Genomic DNA, 27215 nt, shown 5'->3' with positions numbered 1-27215 from the left:
TCCCCATTTCTGACTTGATACGGGGAAGGTCATTGATACAGTTAAAGATGTTTCAGCCCAGTTTAATGTTCTCGAGCTCCAGTGATGTACTCATGGTTTACTTTCCCATGTAAGTTTGCATCATCACAAACTTCAATATGCTATTACCTGTCACCTCAGTAATGTAAGTTGTGAGGAGTTAAGGCTCAAACACTGACCCTTGCAACATTTCACTAGATATACTTTGCCACCCAGATTTGTTAATCCTTTTGTTTTCTGTCCATTAGCCCAACTTCACAGTATGCTCACACATTACTCCCATTCCCAGGAGAATTCATCCTGTGTAACGCCCACTTGCATGCACTTTATTGAATGCTATTTAAAATGCCCATTCCACCATTTTAAAGTAAGTTGTTTCACAACACCAGGTTAAAGACCAAAAGGTTTATTTGGTAGTGTAGGCTTTTGGAGCATAGCCCTTTCAGGTGAGGTGAAGAGTTGGGTTCACAAACAAGGCATGTAAAGACACATTATCAATTACAAGATAATGGTTGGCATGAGAGTCTTAACAGGTAATTAAATCTTTACAGGTGCAGACAATGTGAATGGAGCGATGGTTAAACACAGTTAGAGATGTAAATTGTCTCCAGCCAGGATAGTTAGTGAGATTTTGCAAGCCCAGGCAAATCATGAGGGTTACAGAGGGTGTGATTATGAACCCAAGATCCCAGTTGAGGCCGTCCTTGTGTGCAGAACTTGGCTAGTGGTTTCTGCTCGGTGATTCTGTGTTGTCATGTGCCGAGAAGGCCATCTTGGAGAACGCTTACCCGCAGATCAGAAGCTGAATGCCCTTGGCTGCTGAAGTGTTCCCCAACAGGAAGGGAACACTCCTGGTGATTGTCAAGCGGTATCCATTCATCTGTTGTCATAGTGTTTGCACGGTCTCTCCAATGTACCATGCCTTGACATCCTTTCCTGCAGCATGTCAGGTAGACAATGCTGGAGTCACGAGTATGGACTTTGTACCTGGTGGATGGTGTCCTCGCATGAGATGATGGCATTCATGTCGATGATGCAGCATGTCTTGCAGAGGTTGCTGTGGTATCGTCATTGTTCTCCTGAAAGGTAGTCTGCTGGGGATAGTGGTCTGTTTTGAGGTTGCATGATTGTTTGAAGGCAAGTAGTGGAGGCATGGGGATGGCCTTGGTGAGATGTTCGTCTTCATCAATGACATGTTGAAGGTGTTGTAGTTTCTCTGCTCTAGGGAAGTACTGGACAATAAGGGTACTCTGATCACCATGTCGTGTTCATCTTCTGTGGAGGTTTGTGCAGTTTTTTATTGTGGCACGTTGGAATTGGTGATCGAGTGAGTTGAGTGCCATATCCTGTTCTTACGAAGGTGTATTTCAGTGTCCACGGATGTCTGTTGCAATCCTCCTCATCTGAGCAGATCCTATTTTTATCTTTTTATCCTCCTCATTGCACCCTTTTTAAAAAAAAACTGTTCAGCATAATCATAATTGACTTGATTAGTAAATCCCCATTCAACACACTTGACACAAAACAAATGGATATGCATCCATATATTGTGTTTTTTGAAGTGGTCATATTAGACCATAACATTTACATTCTGTCGTTTTGAGGAACCAGCTTGTAGGTAACATATATAAAGGGATTGCAAGATGCTTGTGAAGTAATATTAACCAATATAGAACTTAGAAATTTGTAATTTTGCCCAGTGGGTTAGGGAAAATTAAGAATAAATTCACCACAAAATGTGCATGTGTTTACTTCCAGTAGAAACAGATTGATGCTGTAAACTGAGTGAATTTGGTCTTGCTAATGGATATGGTGTTTCTAGAAGCAGTTACATTTTGATAATTGCATCAAGCTATTGTTTAATATGGAGGATGGTGTAGCTGCTTGATTCGTTGTTAAAATGTATTGCATTGTCATAATGTCAGACTTTCTTTTTCTTGTCTATCAGCTAAGCCAATGTAAAGAGATTTCTTGAAAGGTGGTTGTGTGCTGTTTCTTTTGGGATTTGGTGCTGTGCTTTCATGAGTTGAATAAAAGAATGGATGCTGTATTTATTATGTGGGTGTCCCATAGGATATTTCATTTGTGATTCATGGGGTTTTCATTTGTTATTTTGGTTAAGTGTAATTATGTTACAGAATGCTGAGTACAGCAAGAACAAAATAGAAAATGTTGATTGCACCAGATTAGTCAGTTTTGACAATGTGTAAGAATGTTAAATGCTTCAGGTTAGTTCCTTTTTAATGTTCATATGCAATAAATGCCTGAAATTTGTCTTTTTTGCCCTTTAATTGGCCTACTTTTATATTGCAATCCTCAAGATTTTTGAGAAAAAGAAAAACAGCCTGAAACACAACACTTGCTCACTAACTGAAACTGTTAGCTTTGCAATGTTTGTTTTGTGGTGTCTTAACCTGGCTCATCTTCAGTTTGAATTTCTAAACATTAACTGGTCCCTTTCAGTGAAGGCTACTATAGTGCAGCAATAACTACCAAAGAGAAGGGTACTTGAGAATGTTTGGTCAAAGTCCATTGTCAAAAAGACAGTATGTCTCACTCACTCTCACAGGATCCTCTCGATTTACTTTTAAATGTGTCTAAATATGCTGACATCTTGCTAATCAGGTCTACACTGGAATAATAGGAATGTAAATATACTTTGATCTGTGGTACTGCTATTTGAGTGCACAACGTTTGATGTTTAGGATGAGTCTAAGCAGATGTTAATTTTATTACTGGAGATGCAGTTTTAGCATTGAAATGTGAACCAAGCTATTTCATAATTATTTCATGTGCCACAATAGTTGAGTCACGATAGCTGCTATTATAGATTTCAAATGTATGGCACCATTTGAAACAATCTTTTCTCATTTAAAAAAAAAAATCAGTTAATGTTCAAAATATGGTTATCGTATGCAGAGAAAATGCTTGGATTTTATACCCTCAAAACTAGAACAGAAGTTATTATGAGGTGCTTGCCTTTTTGATTTGATCAATTAATTTACGAGAACCTAAGTATTACCTGTGTTGCCACCTGTCAGAACAATCATTGTAAAATTTCAAGTACATCCAGAAATTCTGGCCATTAATCAGACTCTGGCTAATCTGTTTTGCAGAGTTGTAACTGTAATTTTGTTGTACATTTTTTTAAAGAGGTTTTCATATGCCAAGCCAGTAGAAAGACTGAAGTCTATTTTTCCCTGCAAGAAACTTGCCATAATTGTTGCAGAATGTGTGATCCTCTACATTCAATGAAATTAAGTGTTCTTAATTTTATGCTGTCGTTTTGTAAAAATATCTGTTCTTAGACTGCCCCCACCTGAATATTTGGTAGTCCACATATCAAACACTTAAAGTTTATGGAATATCTGCAATTATTATACTATAATTTCTATTTGTTCTGTTTCACTTATTGAACTTGTTACAATCCCAGTGGTGTTTACTACTGGCCAGTCAGGTCCTAGAGCAGAACTGTAGCTCTATCAACTGTAACTTTTTTTTGTTTAGAGACGTAGATGAACAGAATTGCCAACAAAATAATATATTAAATAAGAAAAGATTATCTATTATACGCTACTTTACTCCCTAGCTATAACTTTACAGGTATATATAGATTATAAGGATTGGACAAATGATAGAAAATGTGTTGTACTCTAATGTTCTCAGTAAGTATGCAGTCTGTGTAAACCACTTGGCAAAATGTTGTCAGCCAAAACACACTCCAAAACAACCAAATGACAGATGTCACCCAGTACAATTTCTCTTTTTTTTTCCCCCTCAATCCCTTCTTTGTTCTTCTGACTTTTTCATTTCTTGGTTTCTGGCTGTTCTTTAGTTTCTGGACTTTTTAAGAAATTATTTGTGGGACATTGGCATCACTGGCTGGCCAGCATTTATTGCCCATCCCTTGAGAAGGTGGTGAGCTGCAGTCTATGTGCTGTAGATTGATCAACAATGTCATTGGGAGGGAATTCCAGGATTTTTGACCCAGCGACTGCAAAGGAACATCAACATATTTCCAAGTCAGGATTGTGAATGGCTTGGAGGGGAACGTTGCAGGTGATGGTGTTCCCATGTACCTGCTGCCTTTGTCCTTCTAAATGGAAGTAGTCATGGGTTTGGAAGGTGCTGTCTAAAGATCTTTGGTACGTTGCTGCAATGCATCTTGTAGATAGTATGCACTGCTTCTGAGTGTTGGTGGAGGGATTTAATGTTTGTAGATGTGATGCCAATCAAGTGGACTGCATTGTCCTGGATGATGCCAAGCTTTTTGAGCATTGTTAGAGCTGCATCCATCCAGGCAAGTGGAGTGTATTCCATTACACTCAGGACTTGTGCCTTGTTAATGGTGGATGAGCTTCGGAGGATCAGGACGTGAATTACTTGTTGCAGTATTCTTAGCCTCTGACTTGCTCTTGTAACCACTTGTTTATTGCATCTTACTTTATTGTCCTGCCACTTCTAGTAGCCTCTGTGAATAGCATCTTTTTGTCTTGGGTTACCTGGATCCAACTGAACACAACTGCCTCTACTTTTCAGTGGGTTGCTAAGCAACAAAGTTTTTTTAACCTCTTATCTTTCATTATAGTGAAGGCAAACTTTAAAGTGGGACTAAAACCTGTACGTGTAGGCACTTTAACATCGAGCTAAACTAAAGTTTTAACTTTTTCTTAGCACAAGTTCAGAAACACAAATTGAGCTTAAATGTAAACTGATACCGCATTTCTAATATCCATGATACAAATATAAATGGTTTAAATGAGCTTCATTTCCTAACTAATTTATCAATTGATCACTTAGGATAGTTTATTGTTGGAAAATGTGAGCTCATCTTTGCTTTTGATGTAAACACTAGCATTCTGGAGTGTTGTCAGACACTAACTTCATTGAGCACATTTGAAAGTAGAAACCGTTTTTGCAATGTGGGGTGCAAATGGCAACTAGTAAATAGAATTATCTCTTTTCCTGATTTCCTGTTCCTACCAACTGCTGGGTTTGGAATAGCATTGCAGATTTCAGACTCAGGTGTAAATATAGTCTTCTGCAGTGCTGACTTCAAAGGAAATTTTGTTTGTCAACAGAAAGCTAGCTAAGAAAAATCTTACTTCAGCAGCACATATACTAAAATTGGAACGACACAGAAGATTAGCATGGCCCCTGCGCAAGGATGACATGCAAATTCATGAAGTTTCCATATTTTCATGCTGTCTTGATTATTGAAAGCCAAAACCAGTACTTTATCAAAATTATAATGTTGTTTGTAATTGAAAATAAAATGTCCCAGTTTTTGTTACTCCTGAAAGTAATTAATCGTTCGATAGCAAATAAAGTTGCTTTGTTTTAGTACACTGTGACAATACAGGTTCTTGTAAGCTGTGATTGTATTTTGGAGAACTTGTAGTGTGCTTCAGAGCAATTCACTGCATTTCATTGGGAGCATAAGTGTATTCTTAATTGAACAGAATGTGAATGCAGCTGCATTTGTTTCCCGAATAAAACGTACTTTCTGAATAACCAGTCTCATCTCAAGGAAGACAAAGCAACTTTTTACACTGTTCACCCATAGTTGTATGATACATTGGAGTTGATATATATTTTGGTTAGGAATTGAGTTTTCTACTTGCTGTCCCAGAGTCTCAAGTATTAACCTTTTACTGTGCACGTTAGTCCCAATTTGAATTTTTTGCTCTTTAAGGCAAAAAGATGCTTGTACGGGAATAAAAACATTTTCCTTGGATTTTTACAGTCTGTTCAGTTATGGTCTATACTATGAGTGTTCATGGATTTTTTTCTATTTGGACTGTATAGTACATTTGATAGAGACTTGAGGTCATGAATGAATTTGATTCAATTTTCTGTTTAAATTCCACACATCTCAAACCGCAGCTACTAATCTTGGTGCTCTGATTTAGAAATTATTCAACATTGGTGCAGCAGACTTAAAAACCGTTCTCAAATCTCCAAGCCCATTAAATTTAACTAGGAAGATAGCAAGTTTAAGTACAAATAGGATTGAGTTGCCTGGACTTCAAATGACTTATTTTTCAGTGCTAGGGAGATGCAAGATCAGATATGGCACAAGGTCTGCAGTATAGTCACATCTCTGATTAGTAAGTGCAAAATTAGAATCTAGCTACTAAAGGTAAATAGTAGGGGGTGGCATGGTGGCACAGTGGTTAGCACTGCTGCTTTACAGTACTAGGGACTCGGGTTCGCTTCCTGGCTCGGGACACTGTCTATATGGAGTCTGCATGTTTGCCTTCATTAATCGAGGGATTGAGTTTAGGAGTCGGGAGGTAATGCTGCAACTTTATAAGACCCTTGTCAGACCCCACTTGGAGTAGTGTGCGCAGTTCTGGTTGCCTCACTAAAGGAAGGACGTGGAAGCTATTGAAAGGGTGCAGAGGAGATTTACAAGGATGTTGCCTGGATTGGGAGGAATGCCTTATGAGGATAGGTTGAGGGAGCTGGCACTCTTTTCTCCCTGGAGAGATGAAAGTTGAGAGGTGACTTGATAGAAGTTTATAAGATGTTGAGAGGAATAGATAGGGTGGATTCTCAGAGGCTATTTCCCAGGGCTGAAATGGTCACTACAAGAGGACACAGATTTAAGGTGCAGGGAAGCAAGTACAGAGGAGATGTTAAGGGTAAGTTTTTCACTCGGTGGTGAGTGAATGGAATCGGCTGCTGTCGGTGGTGAAGGCGAACTCACTGGGGTCTTTTAAAAGACTTCTGGATGAGTATATGGGATTGGGGGTTATAGGTAGGTATAGAAGTGATCGGCACAACTAGTGGGCCGAAGGGCCTCTTTGTGCTGTAGTGTTCTATGTTCTATATATCCACTGGTCCCTTTCAGCTCAAATTACAGAGATTTAATGGCCATCACTATTACAACAATTTATATTTAAGAAAGAACTTGTATTTGTGTAACACCTGCCATGACCTCAGATCGCCAAGTGCTTTGAATTGTAGTTTCTATTTTAACATAAGACAGATGCCGATTTTTCACGCAGCAAGGTACTAAAAGCAGCAATATGGTGATCAGATCTGTTTTAATAATTTTAATTGAGGCCGAAACATTGGCCAAAAATCAGGCAGGAATCCCTGCTTTTACAAATTTTGCTGTGGGATCTTTGTCTTGCTGAGGTCTGTTCTGAACAATAGCACCCATGACGGTGCCAATATAGAGAGAGAGCTTGCTCAGTACTGAGCTGGAATGTCAGCCTAGATTAAGGCCCAGATCATTTTGTCCATGTTCGATAAGGAGTACCTGACACTGACTCCCAGTTTAAACTGCCCACTTACCATTTCATACTGGACTTTTGCACTTTCTGATGCCAGCTCCATCAGTGATGCAGAGGCGAACACAGTTGGGAGGCAAATTGTTGAATGTTGTTCCAATGCAACTGTGCCCCTTTTCCTCCTCGTGAATGGAAGACATGCTACTTGGGTCTAGAATAAATAAGAGTGCTAGAAAAAGTCAATATCTATGGCAAGAGACTAAGCTGATGTTTTGCATCCAATGTGACTTTTTCAGAACCCTGTCTTCTGATCCCACTGTCCAGGCAGGGGAAAGCCTAGAACTTAAGTATAGCAAATGTGCCTCTGTCAGTAGTTCTGTAGGGTCCTGTGGCACATTGGTGACCTAAAGTAGAGTTGGAGGACACCTCACCCTATTGGATGATTTGGGCTGATTTGTTCAAATCTCTCGAGTGGAATTTAAAACCACAATATTCCAACATGGCGGTGAGAGTACTACCAATTGAGCCAGAAAAATATTAAAGATCTTTAGAGCCTAATCCACAGCATTCTGAGCCAAAAGAAGAGTTATGGTAAACCTGATCAGAAGTAGGTTTTAATGAAGGTGGAGAAGCAGAAGAGTTGTGATTGGAATTACAGGGCAGCAGATGGGTTGGGGATGAGGTGGCTGAAGGCATGGTGAAGTGGAAGAAGTGATTTGCAGAAGAGAGCATCAGAGTAGAGTTCATTGGGTTCCTGAGGAGTAGGCAACAACTGAATACCAGAAACACAAAATGCTAGAAAATCTCACCTGACAGCATCTTTTGGGGAGAACATAGAGCCAACATATCAAGTCTAGATGATCCTTGGTCAGAGTTGAAGACCAGACTTTAATTTGTGAAGACGTGGTGGTGCAGGGTAAATCTGGACAGCACAAGATGAACTGGATCTTTTGTTCTGATGCTCGGAGATGGTTGGAAGTTTTTTAAAATGCTGTTTCAAGTGACAAGACAAATGTTTTGAGATATGCAAGCCAACAGTTAACACTTGTGGATAGGAGAGATGTGATATTGTTTTGGCTACAGCCCATCATTGGAAGTGGAAAAGTTAACAGCTATCAAAACAATGGGGAGGGAAATGAGACACCAGGATGTCAAGAACAGCTTGTATTTATATAGCACCTTTTAACTAAACATCCAAAGACACTTCAAGCAAAATTTGGCACAAGACTTTAGGACAGAGGACCAAAACCTTGCCAAAGCAGTAGGTTTAAAAAATGCCTTGAAGGATAGTAGTGAAATGGAGAGATTTTGGGATGGAATTCCACAGCCTGGAGCCTTGGCAGTTCTAAGCACAGCCACCAGTGATTTTTTTTTTTTAATGTTCATTTTTGTGGAACATGGGCGTTACTGGCTGAGCAGCATTTATTGCTCATCCTTAGTTGCCCTGGAGAAGGTGATGGTGAGGTGCCTTCTTGAATTGCTGCAGTCCGTGCGTTGGGGGCAAATTTTAAATTGGGGTTGCTTGAGAAACCTGAATCAGAGGAGTGCTGATATCTTGGAGATATGTGGGCTGGGACTGATCAAAGATAAGGTGGCTATGGAAGGTGCAGGCTTCTGTGAGGATGCATGGAAAATTTTATAATTTGGTATGCTGAACCCATTTTAAAATCATACACTTTGTCCTGATGTTCATGTTGTCTTTATAATTTTCCATGACCACATAGGAAAGTGCCTATGTAAACTTGTCATGCTAAAATTACACCATCCATCCAGAAATTTAGCTGAACTGGATATTTTTTGAGATATTTGCCCTAAATAGGTGTATTTTCAGTTGACGGAAGAAGGTGCTCAGTTGGTTGGGCTCTATTTTTGTGCATGATACCTGACTCACTGGAATTGAAAATTTTGTATTTGTAAAACATATTTATGTAGCGCCTTGTGTCCTTGGCTCTTTCTATTTTGCTGAATACGGTAACCTGTTTAAGCAAACCAGATTAATAGGAAGTAGAGACAGAATCTTACAGCATGGAAAAGGTCCTTTGGCCCAACTTGTCCATGCTGCCCTTTTTTTTTGTAATGATTAAGCTAGTCCCAATTGGCCACACTCGGCCCATATCCCTTGATAGCTATCTTACTCATGTAACTACCTAAAATGTTTTTTAAAAGACAAAATTGTTCCTGCCTCCATTACTACCTCCTGACAGCTTGTTTCAGTCACACTCCACCCTGTATGTGGGTGGGGGGGGGGAAATTGTCCCTCTGGACCCTTGTGCATCCTCCCCCCTCACTTTAAATCTAGGCCCTCTAATTTTAGACTCCCCTACCTTTTTGGGAAAAGATATTGACCATATAGCTGATCTGTGCCCCTCATGATCTTTATAGACCTCCTAAGATCACCCCTAAGCCTCCTACCCCCCCCCCCCCCCCCCACACACACACACAAACACACACACACACACACACACACACACACACACACACACACACACACACACACACACACACACACACACACACACACACACCTCAAACCATCCTAGTAAATCTTCACTGCACTCTTTTTTTCTAGTTTAATAGTATCCTTTCTGTAATAGGATGACCAATTCTATGCACAGTATTCCAAGTGTGGCCTTATCAATGTCTTGTACAACTTCAACAAGATGTTCCAACTCCTGTATTCGATGTTCTGATCAGTGAAACCAAGCATGCTGCATGTCGTCTTCACTACCTTGTCTCCTGTGACTCCACTTTGAAGGAGCTATGAACTTGTACACCTAGGTCTTTGTTCTGTAACTCTCCCCAACGCCCTATCTTTAATTGAGTAGTCCTGCCCTGGTTCAAATTACCAAAATGCGTCACCTTGCACTTATCCACATAAAACTTCATGTGCCATTCGTCAGCCCACTTACCCAATTGATCAAGATCCTGTTGCAAAGATAACCACCTTCACTGTCCATTATGCCACCAATCGTGGTGTCATCTGCAAAGTTACTAACCATGCTTCCTATATTATCATCCAAATCATTAATATATATGACAAATAACAATGGACCCAACACTGACCCCCGAGGGGTACTGCTGGCCGCAGGCCTCCAGTTTGAAAAACAACCCTCTACAACCACTCTTCTTGTCATAAAACCAATTTTGTAACCATTTAGCTACCTCACCCTGGATTCTGTGAAGTTTAGTCTTTTACGCAACAACCTTATGCAGTACCTCGCTAAAGTCCATGTGGACAACATCAATTGCACTGCCCTCATCTATCATCTTGGTTACCCATTCAAAAAAATACAATCAAATTTGTGAGGCATGATTTTCCACTCAAGGCCATGCTGACTGTCCCTAATCAGTCCCTCCCCCTCTAAATGCCTGTAGATCCTGTCTGAGTACCTTCTAACAACTTACCTACTACAGATGTGAGGCTCACCAGCCCATAGTTCCCATGCTTTTCCCTGCAACTCTTTTCTAAACAAAGGCACAACATTTGCCAATCTTCAGGCACTTCACCTGTGGCTGTTGATTCAAATATCTCTGCTGGGGCACCTGCAATTTCCTCTCTAGCCTCCTACAATGTCTTGGGATTCACTACTTCTTCAGGTCCTGGGAATTTATCTACCTTGATGTGCTTTAAGACTTCCAGAATCACCATCTGTTACATGTACACTCCTAAGACATCACTATTTATTTCCCCAAGTTCCCTTCTCAACAGTAAATACTGGTGAGAAATATTCATTTAGAACTAGAAGCAGGAGTAGGCCATTCAGTCCTTTCTTTATTTTGAGCCTGCTCCACCATTCATTTTGATCATGGCTGATCATCGAATTCAATATCCTGATTTTTTTTTTTCTTTCTCTCTCTTTTCTCCCCTCTCTCCCTGCTTTTTCCACCCCCCCCCCCCCCCCCCAATATCCCTTGATCCCTTTTAGCCTCGAGCGAAATCTAATTTCTTCTTGACACCAAAAATGTCTGATTTCAACTACGTTCTGTGGTAGTGAATTCCACACATTCACCACCCTCTAGGTGAAAAATCTCTCCTCGCCTCTTCTCCTAAAATGTTTGCCCCTTAACCACAAATTATGACATCTATTCTTGATTTCCCCCACCATTGGGAACAATCCTTCTGAATCTATCTTGTTTAATCCTGTTAGACTTAAGTTTCTATGAGATCCCCTGTCATTCTTCTAAACTCCTGTAAATATAATCCATCCAACTTAGTCTCTCTCCTTTTATATAACAGATCTGCCATCTCAGGTGTCAGCCTGGTAAACCTTTGCTCTACCCCGTCTTTGCAAGGACATCTTTGCTCAGATAAGAACACCAACTGCGCACAATAATCCAAATGTGGCCTCACCAACACTCACCAATTGCACCCCAACAATTGCTGCAATTGCAGCAGAACATCCCTATCCTCAAATCTTCTTGCTATGAAGGCCAACATACCATTTGCTACCTTTACTGCCTGCTGTACCTGCATGTTTATTTTCAGTGACTGATGAACGAGGACTCCAAGGTCTTGAGTATACACCTCTCAATTTTCAGTCTTCCTATTGTTGCTGCCAAAGTGGATGACCTCGCATTTATCCAAGTTCTGCATCTGCCGTACAGATGTCCCCATACTCTGCCTGTTCAAATCATGCTGGAAGCATTTCTGCTCACAACTCATCCTCCCACCCAACTTTGTATCATCTGCAAATTTGGAGATAATACATTCAGTTCCCTCTTCCAAAACATTAATATATTAATGTGAACAGTTGGGGGTCCAAGCACAACCCCACTAGTCACTGACTGCCAATCAGAAAAAGACTCGTTTATGTCAACTCTTTGCTTTCTATCTATCTGAAGACATTGCCTGCAATCCCATGTGCTTTAACTTTTGATATGTTATGCGACTTTATCGAGGACCTTGAGTCTAAATAAACCAAATCCGTTGGTTTTCCTCAGTCAACTCTACTAGTTACATCTGCAAAACATTCGTCAAGCATGATTTCCCTATTGTAAATCAATGCTGACTGTGTGATTTTTACCACTACCTTGATGATAGACTCTAGCAACTTCCTCAGTACTGATGTTAGGCTCATTAGTCTATAGTTCCCTGTTTTCTCTCTATCTCCCTTTTTTGAATAGCAGGCTTCTATTAGCTGCCCTCTATTCTGTAGGAACAATGCCAGAGTCCAAAGAATTTTGGAAAATATCCACCAATGGATCTACTATTTCAGGGCCACTTAAGTGCTCTGGGATGAAGATTCAGACCTGGAGATTTATCCCCTTTTTAATCCCATCAATTTCTTCAAAACCATTTCTCTACTAATTTCTATTTCCTTTGGCTCCTCACTAAAACATGTTTCTCTCAGCACTTGTGCATTATTCATGTCTTCCTTTGAAGACTGAAGCAAAGCACAAATTTAATTCCTCAGCCATTTCTTTATTTCCTATTATGAATTTTCCCATTTCTGACTGTAAGGGGCCTGCATTTGTTTTTATCAATCTTTTTCTGTTTACATATCTAGAGAAACTTTTAGTCACTTTATATGTTCCCTGCCAGCTTACTTTTGTACTCTCTCTTCCCTTAATCAATCCTTTGGTCCTCCTTTGCTTATTTTTAAACTGCTCCCAATCCTTAGGCCTATTGCCTTTCCTTGCCAATTTGTATGCTTCCTACTTGAATCTAATACTATCTCTAATTTCCTTTTATAAGCCATAGTTTGGCCACAATTTTCTTGCCACTCTTGCAGCAAGCAGGAGTAAGCAACTTCTGGTGTCCACCTATTTGTCCTTTAAATGTAAGCCATTGCCTGTCCTCTGTCTTTTCTTTCAGTAATGTTTCCCAGTCCATTTATGGAATTCATGCCTTATACCATCACTGTTACCTTTTTTATTGAGATTCAGGACCCTGGTCTCAAGATCAACTATGCTATCCACCTTGACACAAAATTGTACCATATTGTGGTCAGTTGCTTCCAAGGGTGTTCTCAATTAAATTGCCAACTAATCCTTCCTCATTGCACAACACCCAGTCCAACATGGCCTGCTCTTTTATTCTCCAAAGTATTGCTCCAGGAAAAACCATCCCATATACATTCCAGAAATTCCTCCTGTATTGTATTGTACTGTAACTAATTTGATTTTCCCAATCTAAATGTAGATTAAAGTCACCCATAATCACGGATGTTCTTTTAACACGTCTGATTTCCTGTCTAATGCTTTTCCCAACATTACCACAACAGTTTGGCCTGTATACTGCCCTCACCAACTTTTTTTTTGCTTTTGGCCCCTTGTTGTTTCTTAACCCATATAGATTCCACATCATCTATGCTAATATCTTTCCTCTGTTGGTTAATCATCTTTAACCAATAATGCAACACCTTTTCCTTTTTGTCTATACTTCCTAAACACTGAATAGGCCTCAATGTTTAGTTGCCATCCTTGCTTACCTTGGAGCCATATTTCTGTAATGCAAACTATTAATAACCAGTTAATCTGTTAGTGATGGTGTGGTAGTATATTCCTCCAGCTACCTGCAGAGCTTGGTTCCTTACCACCACCTACAAATATGATAGCTCCAGTGGGCATGTCTATATCCTGAATGTGTTGAAAGAGCCCTGTACCTAAACTGAAGGGGAACTCCTGTGAACCTTATTAAAAACCCTGGTGGCTAGGGTTGCAGTGTTACACTTGAGACAATGTCAAAGCTAAATATTGTGGCAACGCATCTGGGGTTTCATGTTTCTAGTGTCAGGGTAAGGGACTTGTAGCAAAAACATTTTAGCCTTCTGTTCATTTTGCCATTCATTTTTCTGTTCATTCTGCTCTGTGTTACAAAATAACTAATGTTGAAAACTGGAAATGCTAGCATGTTAGGCAGCATGTGTGGGGAGAAAAGTAGTGTTAACGTTTCAGGCTAATGATGGTTTTGGGCTTTTTTAGCAGAAAGTTGCGTATCACAAGTAGGCTTAAGTTAACACTGCCATGAAGTTATTGCGAAAATCCCCCAGTTGCCTATTCCAGGTATTGTGAAGGAGAATTTAGCACGGTCAGCTCGCCTAACCAGCATGTCTTTCAGAGTATCTGGAAGAAACGTACACAGACAAAGCGAGAATTTGCAAACTCTACACAGAAGTTGCCACAAGCTGGGAATTGAACCTGTGTCCCTGGCATTGAGGCAACACTGCCAACCATTGTCCTAGGGTGCAATTCATTGTAATTTTTCAATTATTTTCTTGCTATCTTATGCTATCAACTCATGGATTGTGTTGGAAGGAAATGCCTGTTGAAATTACTATTTGATGCTTGTACAGACCTTGGCAATGAGCCAACTACCCTTACACAATTATATCTGAGGATAGTAAAGATATTTAATATTTTGTGCATTCATAGGATGTTGTGCACTTGCCAATCCCTAATTGCCCCTAACTGAGCGAGTTAAGAGTTGAGCACATGGCTGTGGGTCAAAAGTCCCAAATGAAGACAGATTCCTTTTCCTGAAGGGCATTGTCAACCAAGTGAGCTTTTACATGCTGTGAGTTGCATAGTTGCTGTTATTGAAGCCTTTTTATTCCAGATTTATTTATTTATCTGAACTTAAATTCAACAGTTGGTATGGTGGGATTTTGAACTTGGTCTTTGGATTACTAGTCCAGGCCTTTGCATACCAATCCAGTAACATAGCCACAATGCTACCATCCCACAAAATCAAATCTTGTCGGGAGGTAACTTGTATTTCTACAGCGCCTTTTTACCATAATGGCATTCCAAGGTACTTTTCAGGAATATCATAGATCATAGAAACCCTACAGTACAGAAAGAGGCCATTCAGCCCATCAAGTCTGCATTGACCATAATCCCACCCAGGCCGTACCCTCCATATCTCTACATATTTATCCACTAATCCCTCTAACCTACACATCCCAGGACACCTAAGGGCAATTTTTTTAGCATGGCCAGTCAACCTAACCTGCACATCTTTTGGACTGTGGGAGGAAACCGGAGCACCCGGAAGAAACCCACACAGACACGAGGAGAATATGCAAATGCCACAGTGACCCAAGCCGGGAATCCAAACGGAGCTGTGAAGCAGCAGTGCTAACCACTGTGCTACCGTACCGTGAATAATTTATGAAACAAAATAATGCACCATATGATACAAGGTAATACCCACTGTGCTACCAACCTGAGCATAATTACATTAAAGTTACAAGAAAATAGAGTAAACACTTGGAACAATTTATGAAGGCACACACTGAGCAACCCAAAAGGTGACACAATTTGGATGGCACGTTTGTTTTTGGCCAAAAACAGTATTTACCAATCATAAAATTTTGCAGCACAGAACGAGACCATTTGGCCCATTGTGTCTGCACTGGTTCCCGAAAGAACTACCCTGATAGGGCTGGAGAATGGACCTATCTCCATAGTCCTCTAAATTCACCACTTTCCAATATGTATCTGGCTCTTTTGAAACCTCCCATGGAATCTGCCTCTACCACTCTCCTAGGCAGCACAATCCAAATCCCAACAACTGAGTAAAGTAGTTTCTCCTCACCTCATTCATAGCCCTCCTGCTGGCCATCTTGAAATTGTGACCCCCTAGTCATCGACATACTGAGTGGATACAGAATATCCTTTTTTTTACCCCATCAAAATTGTTCTAAATTTTGAACATCTCAAAAAGATCTCATCTTTTCTGCTCCAAGGACAATAAGCCCAATTTCTTTAATCTCTCCTTGTACCTAAAATTCCTCATTCCTGACATCAGTCTAGTAATCATTTTTTGCACTGTCTCTTAGAATTTAATATTGTTCCTTTTAAATAAGGTGACCAGAACTGAACACACTGCTCCATTTGTGGTCTGACCAATGATATATTTGTAGAGGTGTAGCATCACTATCTTGCTTTTAAATGCAATCCCTCTATTTATAAATGCAAGGATCCTTAAGCTTTTTCTAACTGTTTCAACTTGCCTGGCTGCCTTCAGAGAATTATGCATTTGAACCATGAGGTCCCTCTGCTCCTGTACTTTTCTCAAAGTTGTACCATTTGAGCTTGTGTTGTCTCCCCATGTTTCTTCTACCAAAAATGTATTTTGTCACATTTCACTTCATTGAAATTCATCTGCCAGGTGTCTGCCCATTTGACCAACTTGTCACCATCCTTCTGAAGTCAATCAGCAGCATCCCCTCAATTCACTATTTTCCCAAGCGTAGCATCACCTGCAAATTGAGATTTTGCCCTCAACACTTACCTCTAAATTGTTTATATAAATCAAACCAACCTCCCATTCATTGACTCTGCAAAGCAGCCCGCATAATCAAGGACCCCACACATTCTGGACATACTCTTCTGCCACCTTCAGTGGGGGGAAAATACTACAAAAGTCTGAGATCACACAACAACCGACACAACAACAGCTTCTTCCCTGCTGCCATCAAACTTTTGAATGGACCTACCTAGCACTAAGTTGATCTTTCTCTGCACCCTAACTATGACTGAACACATTCTGCGCACACTCATTATAGTCTCCATCAGTTTTCCCATCATTGCCAAGCTGACAGGTCTGTAGTTTTCTGGCTTATCCATTGCCCCTTTCGTAAATAATGGCATCACATTTGCAATCCCCCAGGACTGCCACCATCTTCTAATTTGTCAAGACAGAAGCCAAGTACTCATGCTACCTCTGGCATACCCTCTGTTTCTGTGAGCAGTTTATCCTGCTTGTCCCTTATGGGCACCACTCTACACTTCACTAATCTTTTATCATTAATATGTTTGAAGAACATGTTACTATTTGTTTCAGCTCAAACCAGTCTGACTAGTATTAGTGCCATAGAAATACATTCCAAGAAGCAAACTACGCAAGCCAATTTTAATTAGGTTATAGTTTTAAAAAAAAACCACAAGGAAAATTACTTTCTTGTCAAACCCAAAATTCTGGGCTTAATTTTGCATCTATTTTGAAGTAGTGCAATTGGAAGGAGTTGACATGCCTTCAGAGATGCTTGGATTGCATAAATTATTTGGTGTCATGTAATTAATGTACTTAACACTGTCCTTTTTGTTCTGCTTGTTGCAATAGGAGCTTAAACACAAATTGAGCCATAGCAACTGGAGTGCAAAAACAGCAGAAAGGTGGGCAGGGAGGAATTGGACACTTGTAGCTAATGTTCTGTGGTTTCTGTACAGACTGAATTGATGATCTCTGGACCTCAACATATGAACAAGCCTGCTATGCTAGATTGCCATTTATTCCTTTCAAGGTTGACACTCTTTTAAACTGGTCAGATAATGTATATTATAACGAAATAGCACCTGTTGGGTGGAGATACAGTTCCTTAACTGCTTGAAGTGTTCTTTTGTGGCTTTTGACACTTCTGACGCATCCAAGATTTGCCACATGTTTCAGTGGAGTAACAGGTTTGTTAGGTAACTTTTATATACACAGTGCAATAGATGGTGTATTTAATTGCACAATTACAAATATCTTCAAAAGAAGCTTTGAAATGGCATTTAGGCAAGTTTGAAATATGTGCAAGATTTCCAAAAAAATGCCAGCTAAAATCATTGGAGATCAATCTCTGCACATTGCCTATAACAGAGCAATGTCCATTCTTCAGATATTTTTCATGTGACAAGATCTGTTGGCATTATCCAGACATTCTTATTCAACTTGAGATTTTACTTGAATTGTTTATTTATTTGAACAGCTCCTTGGTATCAAGCTACTCTGGTTTGATGGGAAAGTCCAATGTGATCTGCAGACTTGAGTAGATGAGTTGTTAGGAGGTTGGTCCATGCTTCCTGATACCTTGACTTGATCTCTGCATGTTCCCAAAGAAGACTGTCCATCAGCTTGGTGACTTCCCAAATGGACATGCTCTTTTGGTCAATCAAAAACCAGTGATTCTTGTGTTTGACCTCCTTCAGGGATGCTTTTCAGGGCATTCCTAAAATATTTCCACTGTCATCATGGGAGTCCCCTGTTGTGGCCAAGTTCCAAATAAAGCAGTTTTCTTGGGAGTCTGGTGTTGGGCATACAGATATCATGTATTGCCCAGCGGAGTTGAGTGATTAGTATTTCGATGCTGGGCATATTAGCTGTATGGAGGACTTTCCTTGCTACCTGCCACAGGGAAAATAATTGCCTTTTCACAGTGATTTGAAAAACTCCTTCCAGAGTTTTCCAGCAATGTAGTTTTCATCCATTTGAGAGGCACCACAGACATGATCTTCATTGGGTGTCAAATCCAAGAAGTGCAAGGGATAGCATTAACTGTTGTATGTGACCTGTTGCCTTTGCCTTTGACTCTCTCCGCTATGAAGGCTTAGAGTATCCTCCTTGATGCCCAGCTTATTCCCTGATGAATTGTATGCCATGATTCTCACTAATAGGATCTGTGGTAGTTCCATCTCGATGACTGGGATCAGACAAGGCTCTACCAATCGCACCAACTCTCTTCTCTAATTTGATTTAGTATTGTCACGTATTAGTATACAGTGAAAAGTATCATTTCTGTGCACTATACAGACAAAGCATACTATTCATAGAGGAAGAAAGGAGAGTGCAGAAAGTCATAGCTGGGGTGTAAAGAAAGATCAACTTAATAGGTCCATTCAAAAGCCTGATGGTAGAGAAGAAGCTGCTCTTGAGTCTGTTGGTACGTGACTTCAGACTTTTGTAATTTTTTCCTGATGGAAGAAGGTGGAATGTCCAGGGTGTGTGTGGTAATTTAATTATGCCTGATTTTCTGAGGCAGCAGGAATTGTAGACAGTCAATGGATGGGAGGCTGGTTTGTGTAATGGATCTTACTGCAATGCTGCATCTCCTCCAACAAATTCCCCACATACTTGGCGATTAAATAAGTGGCAAACCTTTTAATCCAGAACCAAAATTACTCCAATATGCAGAAGACACTTCTGTGAGCACTAGCTCCAGGTCACTGTGACCCGTTCTCCAAAGAATATGAAAATATGGAACTTTCACTAAACACCTAGAAAGCTAATGTTCTCTTCCAGCTCCCCCAGCACAACCCTTCTGCTCGTTGATCAAAATCAGTGGTGACATCCTGGATAGAGTAAATCACTTCCTAATCTTGGAGGGCTCATCTCAATAAAGGTTGTTATGATTAAAATTCATCCTGTCCTCCAATGTGCTAGTCCAGCTTTTGGCAGACCAAAGGATATTTGAGGGTCCTTAACTCGGATGAGACTAAGGTCACACTCACCAAGCCTAGTGATCCCAGTACTCGTTTGTGCTTTGGGGACTTGGACAGCTTGCAGAGATGCCTTCCTGAGGTTCCATTCATTAATCCTTCAAGAGAATGTCTTTTAGTTCACAATTGTTCTTAGGAACTTTTTGTATGTACTGGTAGCCAAGCTTACTGAGCTGTCTATTCTCTCACAGTATAGTGCACATTTAAAGACAAAGGATGAGATTCTTCGGCCTCCCAGCTATCTGTTTCCTGCTGGTGGGAGGTGGTATGTTGTTTGCCAGTGGCGGGATTCTCTGGTCCTGCTATTGTCAACGGGAAATCTCTCTCTCTCTCTCCCCCCACCCCCCCCCACCATTTTCTTTGAAAATCCCTTAATGCAATAAATATTAAAGCAATCTGCTGTGAATAGTATATAGAATAGATGCTGCCTCACAAGACTAGGACATGTTTAATTCTAGTCTTAGGTGACTATATGGAGTTTGCATGTCCTCCCCATGACTGTGTAGGTTTCCTCTAGGGTGCTCTGGTTTGCATAATCCAAAAGATTTCATTTTGATTATTATCTCATTCATTTGGTATACAGTGAAAAGTATTGTTTCTTGTGTGCTATACAGATAAAACATGCTGTTCAGAGTACATAAAGGAGAAGGAAAGGAGAGGTTGCAGAATGTAGTTAGTCATAGGTAGTGTGTAGAGCAAGATGAGCTTTATATGGTCGGTGCACATTCAAAAGCCTGATGGCGGCAGGGAAGAAGTTCTTGAATCAGTTGGTATTTGATCTCAGGCTTTTATCTTAACCCACACTACTTCTGTTGGAGAAAAGTTGATTGGCATGCTAAATTGCCCCAGAGTGTCAGGGGAACTAGCAGGGTAAATGCATGGTGTTACAGGGATTGGGCCTGGGTGGGATTGCTGATGCAGGTTCGATGGGCCAATGGCTGCCTCCTGCACTAATGATTCTGATTTTTTTTTACATGCTCCAGCCTCTCCTATATGGGCTATCAGCTGTTAAACAGTAGGTGAAGATTGATGCCTTTTTTAAGGCAGTTCACAGACTGCTCCACCACCAACATAATCTCTTTCTGATGAAAGATCTATAAGTATACTGTAAAAGAAAACTGCTGTGGATGTAATATTTGAAATACTGCAAAACTTTCTTAATAACCTTAACCTATTTCTCTCTTTCCACAGATGCTTAATGTGCCCAGCATTCTGTGGTTTTGTTTTTAAGTGCAGTTGATTTCAATCTCAGAATGGGGCTTTTCACAATTAAGAGATTCACTTAATTCAAATATTGAGGAACCAGTAGTAGTTGATGGCTATAAATGTTTGTTTAGCATAACCATTCTAACTATTACAACGAAAGGTTCGAGCTCTGGGAATTAACTATCCTTGATTTCACTTGCTGTAGATGAGCTAAGTTCCAGCAGGCCTGTCTGGGTGCAATGTTATTTGATTTGATGTTGGTGAAGGAAAAGTGTGTGTGTGTGTGTGTGTGTGTGTGTGTGTGTGTGTGTGTGTACATCCCCATGAGTACAGTAGTCATTGGCTGAGCACTAGTATTTGCAGTACACAGTATATTTCTTCACTCCCAGTTTGAGCACTGATATGTGGTAAAATGTATAATAAAAGAAAAACCCAGCAACACGGTTTAGTTACGAAGAAACCTTATTTAGCTCACATCTTGCAATAGTTACCTTTCTGCCATCTTTAAAGAGTTTAAATTTGCAATACTGAGATTCAAGTCTCAATTATTTTACATGAATTTTTGTCTTTTTTATTTCCTTCGCAGTATAGTGCAGTGGACACCAATCCGTTGTCTGTATATGTTATGCACCCATTTTGGAATTCTGTAGTCAAGGTAAGAGCACATTATTGTAAACATTGTGTTTTGCTGGATTCTTGTGATTTCCTTACTTTCAGTGCAGCATTAGAGATTTGGCAGCATTATTTTTCCTCAGAATAAGAGGAATTGTCCCATATTACCTTGTAAAATATTATTTTGTTGGAAGAGAAGACATAGGTTTTCTGCCATGTCGGAGATATCTTCTGACAATACTGTAGCTGGTACTGTAGTCTTCAGAATATCACTCAGTGCCAGCGGCTTCATGTTCCATGGGATGGAAGGATGGGGCATATTAGGAACAGTGGAATTAGGTATCACTGATATGGAGATATTTGCTGAAGATCCAGATATGGGAATGACCTGTCAGGGGTGAAACGTGATCAAACAGGGGATGAGGCTACCCCATTGCACTTGGGTGTGCTGATCACTGTGATGGTGGTTTGCTTAAGCTACAATAGAGTAAAGGATCAAGTTCAAGGCTTTACCTGTTGTAATTTTTCAAAGCCATCTTGGCCTTTTGGCCAAGATGAAATGTTAGATCAAGCCCAGGAGGGGGTTCAAACCTCATCCTGTCAGTTTGGATCTTGTTTGATCAAGCCCAAGATGGGATGCAGTGTCTTGTCAGCTTGGATCTTGTTTGTACCTTGTGATTGGACTTGATTTGAATTGACTTTTTTGATTTAGAATTAAAGCACTGAAAGGTACCAAAAAAATGACCAGTGACAATTTGGATCTTTACTCATTGCTATAAAATGATCCACTTTTTAAGAATGTGTTCATTTAAAATGAAAATAGTGGACAGCCAACCTGGCTTGATATATTTAATACGTTTGAATTGTGTATGAAGGTTAACCTAAAGTAGAGAATGCCTGGTCTCCATACTTATCATCCCTTGTTTTTGCTTTTATAGATTTTACCTACATGGTTGGCACCAAATCTGTTGACGTTCTCTGGTTTCATGCTACTTGTGCTTAATTTTTTTATGTTGGCCTATTTTGACTATGATTTTTATGCTTCAGGTAAGAGCTCGGTTTCTCTGTTTTTAAAAATATATGATTGAAGCTACTTAAAGGTAATACATTCTGTAGCCCCAATGCACAGTTCCTTCTGACACCAGGTAAGTCTACAGTCAATCAACCACCTCAATTGCCTCCCTATTTTCAGTGTGTAGCAGACAGATTTCTGCTACTATCATTTGCATTGTTTATTTATGTTAATTGTAACTGCTGATCCCCATTCAAAAGCACATTGCTGGCCTGTGCCAGCCATATGCAAAATTAATTAAATCTCACATTCATAACTGTGTGTAATGCTTTGGTACCAACCTAAGGGACCCAGTACTCTTGCACCTGTACTTCTTGCATTAAACACAGACATACATTTTGTGGGATATCCGTGAACAATTTGGAGGGCCCACAATTTCTGTGAAGTCTCTGCCTTGTATTATAGCCTCCCCATCAGCTGCTCCTGAACTCCTCCATGTAGAAAAGTCAACAAAAACAGAAAATGCTGGAAAATCTCAGCAGGTCTGACGGCAACTGTGGTGAGAGAATAGAACCAATGTTTCTAGTCAGCATTATCCTTCATCAGATGTAGAAAGGGCAGCCTTACTTAACAAATGGCTTACCTGCTCTTGTTCTGGCACTAAACTACAAAGCCTTACATGGCTGTGCCTTGAACAGATAAGACTCCTATTTTAGAATATTCTATTCTCCTCCCCCACCCCCTGCCTGCCATGGTGAAGGTTTCAAGATTGATTGTGTTTTAAAGCAAAGTGAGTTTACACATTTGTTGTTTTAATGAAACTGACCACAAGCATTGAAGATGTGCATTAAATCACACTGGCTATTTTTACAGAATGACACATCTGATTACTGAATATCAATTGTCTTCTCCCAGACACATTAGCCCCCATTTGTTTTGATAGATGTTTTCCATACTACACCCCCAAGGAAGGAGAGGTTATTGATGGGCTGCCTTCTAAATTACTAACTGGGAGCAGGACGTGGACTGTCAGGTTTTAAAACACAATGTTGAGGTATATGACTGAGTCTTGGAGCTGAAATCATAAATGCAGAAAGTGTTAGTGGTAGTCTGCAAGAACATTGCTCTTTACATGTTAGTAGCCCTTTGCTAGGCATCCATATATTATGAAAAAGCAGCCAATATCAATCCCTTTTGTGTTTCTGTGTACCATTTGTTATAAGCAAAAATAAGGAATTAATCACCTACAATAGCTGTCACCACTGATGGCCGTCACACATCTCAAACTCTCAAGGCCACTCTGCGTCACAAAATATTAAGAGACTAACAGTGATTTATTTATCTTCTGATCTACCCCTCCAACTTTGTAACTCTCACTGGCCTTGGCTGGGCAGGTTGAGCAGCTAGGCTGAATGAGTAATTTGTGGGACTGTTGAGGCATCTGCTCTCTCACCTGTGCATTGGCAGACCTTTGCTTGTGAGATCTTAAGATGATTAGTGCAAGTTCATAGCAATGCCACTTACTTATTTTCCTGTTGTCAGAAATCAGTCTCTTGGCATTAAATGAATAAGGTCTTCACACTTCTAACTACCATTCCTTTCCAATCACATTGACCATAATAATGTTTTTCTTTGTAAATACCAAGCAGCTCTTTTGGCGGCTTGCATTTGACCTGTATGCTGCAGGTGTTTAATTATAAACACCAAGGCTCAGCTACTTACCATTTATATAGATGATCTGGAGGAGGGAACCGAGTGTATGGTGTCGAAATTTGCTGATGACACCAAGCTTGGTGGAACGGCAAATTGTGCGGTGGGTGTGGAGAGTCTGCAGAAGGATCTAGATAGGCTGGGCAAATGGGCCAGGAAATGGCAAATGGAATTTAATGTTGGCAAGTGTGAGGTGGTCCACTTTGGTAGGAATAATGGTAGGAAGGACTATTACTTATGGGGCGAAAAACTGCAACAGGTGACGGTGCAGAGGGACCTCGGGGTCCTTGTGCATGAGTTGCAAAAACCCAGCCTGCAGGTGCAGCAGGTGGTCAGGAAGGCGAATGGGATGCTGGCCTTCATAGCGAGGGGGATTGAATATAAAAGTAGGGAGGTCTTGCTGCGGCTGTATAGGGCATTGGTGAGGCCGCAGCTGGAGTACTGTGTGCAGTTTTGGTCGCCGCACTTGCGCAAGAATATTTTGGCCCTGGAGGGAGTGCAGAGGAGGTTTACTAGGCTGATACCGGAGTTGAGAGGGTTGAGCTATGAGGAGAGGCTGAATAAACTAGGCTTGTACTCGTTAGAGTTTAGAAGAATGAGGGGAGATCTCATTGAGATGTATATGATGATGAATGAGATGGATAGGATAGAGGTGGAGAGGCTCTTCCTGCTCAGAAAGGACAGTAGGACTAGGGGGCACAGCCTCAAGATAAAGGGGGGGTGCGGTTTAGAACGGAGTTGAGGAGGAACTTCTTCACTCAAAGGGTGGTGAATCTCTGGAATTCTCTGCCTGTTGAGGTGGTGGAGGCTACCTCGCTAAATATTTTTAAGACGTGGGTTGATGGGTTTTTGATAAGAGAGGGGATTAAGGGTTATGGGGCGAGGGTGGGAATGTGGAACTGAGACACGACAGATCAGCCATGATCTTATTGAATGGCGGGGCAGGCTCGAAGGGCTGGATGGTCTACTCCTCCTATTTCTTATGTTCTGACACACTTTATGATATCACAGTGCACGCCACTGACTTGAACCACAAGCCTCTTTCTGGTTAATGAACTGTCAGATGTCATTGTTCATAGTTGAATGAAATTGGCAGACTTGATGAAGGTGGCCATTTTCAATGACCTCACATTCTGGACTTACACACTTTTTTGCACATGAAGATACTTGTTCTTGCTTTCATTGGCCTTACGTTTCTGCTTAAGTTGACATTTTTATTTCCTCCTTTATAAAGCCCTTGTATTTGAGTTCCCTCCCTTTTGGGCAACATGCCTCTGCTTGTATTTCTCATGTTCTTTTGTTAGTTGACACAGTTCCCTGGGACCATATTTCATTTTTTTTTGCTTGCTTTTGTGCTTTCCCACCCCCTACCTCATGCTCACCATTCTCAATTCTGCCCTACTTTATTTCTGCTCCATTTCTAATTTTTCCATATATTCTTGCATCATCAGTAAATTAAAACGTTGTTACCTCAATGCCTTCATTTAAATCATTAATTTTCTGAAGAACTTAGTTCCATGTCATTCCTCTAGATTGGAGCTCCATCCATTAATATACCACTAACTAACTGGCTACGAGATTTGAAATAATTTCATGCTCAGCCGCAAATCTGTTCACTGGCCCCAAATGCCAAACACCTCCATTGCCTCCAAAGCATCAAAGGATTCCTGAAGTTGAGATGCTTTGTCTGAGCTCCTATAATCCACCAATTTGTAATAATCTCCACCAATTGAAGACAATGAATTTTATCTTTGTATTTGGCCATGACTAATTGCAGTCTTATTGTTCATGGTTTAAGCTTTCATACTTTTATAAAGTTACAGGGTAAGAATGTTAAGTATGTGTTAATTAAGTTTTCTATAGGAACACATACTGTTACTTTGCTAATATTTTTCTGTTAGTTTTCCAGTTCTTGGAAATTAAGTGGTTTTATTGCTTCTGATTGACATCTGAATTTGTATATTTATCTTGAAATAGACCTTAAATACTGTAACTAGTTGATTACTTTTTGGACCGTTAATAAAAACGATGGTTAAAAATTGATGCAAGCCTTCAGGTTTTTGAATCTTTTCTTGGCGCTACTTAGAACTCGTGGTTGCTTTTGTTGTCCAGCGAAGTAACCTTTTAACTGAATAAGGAAAACTTAGTTCTGTGTACATTTTGGTTGAGCGAATGCGTGATGAATTTTGATTTCCTTTCGGAGAGTGACTATATGTTCTTCCCTTTTTTTTGGTTACAGGCGCAGGTTATACACATGTTCCCAGTTGGGTGTGGATTGCTGCTGGTCTCCTAAACTTCACAGCGTATACGCTAGGTCAGTGCTGCTCAAATCCTTGAAGTTGATGGATCCCTTTTTGAATGGATTAGTCATAGAATACTCATCCGAATTATAGTAATGTATATTACTCATAGTATGAAAATGCTGTATGTAAATAATCTTTAATGTTTATAAGAAAACATTTATCTAGTGATACCATTGAAAAGAGTATGCCTGTTTTACTGCAGAGCTTATCTAAAGATTATAGTTCTCCTCTCTGGACCCTTTTAATATCATTGAACTGCTGGTCAGCCAACTTCCTTTTTTGGCCTCGTGCTATTCTTAACCATCCTGGGCAAAATTATTCCAGTCTCAGTCCAATCTAATTTAAATCTTAACTATCCTTTGCAGTGATTTCAAGCTACTGAGTAGATGGCAAATTAATTCAAACATACCTTTTCAGCACTGAACTGCAATAAATGCCAGCAATGCCCACTTCCCAAAAACGAATTGATTGTTGAGAGAGATGGGGAAGAGGATGGTGAAAGGAAAATGTAGAATTCTGGATAGTCTAGTAGTCCCTTCAACTTATAATTTAAGAAGTGATCTTAAGGAATATGGTTGTAATTGTTGGAGGTTGACCATCTGTCTCAGGACATCACTGCAGGAGTCTCCCAAAGTAGTATCCTAGGTCCAGCTGTCTGATCAATGACCTTCTCTCCATTGTAAGGTCAGAAATGGAAATGTTCATAGTGATTACACAATGATGTGCCATTTGTGTCACCTCAGTTATTGAAGCAGTCTGTGTCTGCATCTAGCAAGAACTGTGGACAAGATTCAAGCTTGAGCTGTTAGTGGCAAGTAATCTTTGTGCTCTACAAAGATTATCTCCAACAAGAGAGTCAAAAGAAACATAGGATTGAGCGGAGGCAACATGAATTTAAAGGACAATCAT

The 27215-nt window shown here is 40.2% G+C and overlaps 1 protein-coding gene and 1 pseudogene across 1 annotated transcript in view; both read left to right on the top strand.

Moving 5' to 3' along the window:
- Positions 1 to 27215, top strand: part of selenoi (selenoprotein I) — a 55889-nt gene that overhangs the window by 13502 nt on the left and 15172 nt on the right. The window contains exons 2-4 of the mRNA XM_080192251.1: positions 21256 to 21324; positions 22220 to 22328; positions 26243 to 26317. Of these exons, the coding sequence (XP_080048377.1) occupies positions 21256 to 21324; positions 22220 to 22328; positions 26243 to 26317 (253 nt within the window). The remainder of the gene's footprint in view (positions 1 to 21255; positions 21325 to 22219; positions 22329 to 26242; positions 26318 to 27215) is intronic.
- Positions 5120 to 5220, top strand: LOC145345825 (U6 spliceosomal RNA; annotated as a pseudogene).

This window comes from Carcharhinus amblyrhynchos, chromosome 7 (assembly GCF_965287045.1).
Source record: "Carcharhinus amblyrhynchos chromosome 7, sCarAmb.v2.hapA, whole genome shotgun sequence".
NCBI classification, from domain to species: Eukaryota; Metazoa; Chordata; class Chondrichthyes; order Carcharhiniformes; family Carcharhinidae; genus Carcharhinus; species Carcharhinus amblyrhynchos.
This window is presented reverse-complemented; position numbering and strand designations above follow the sequence as displayed.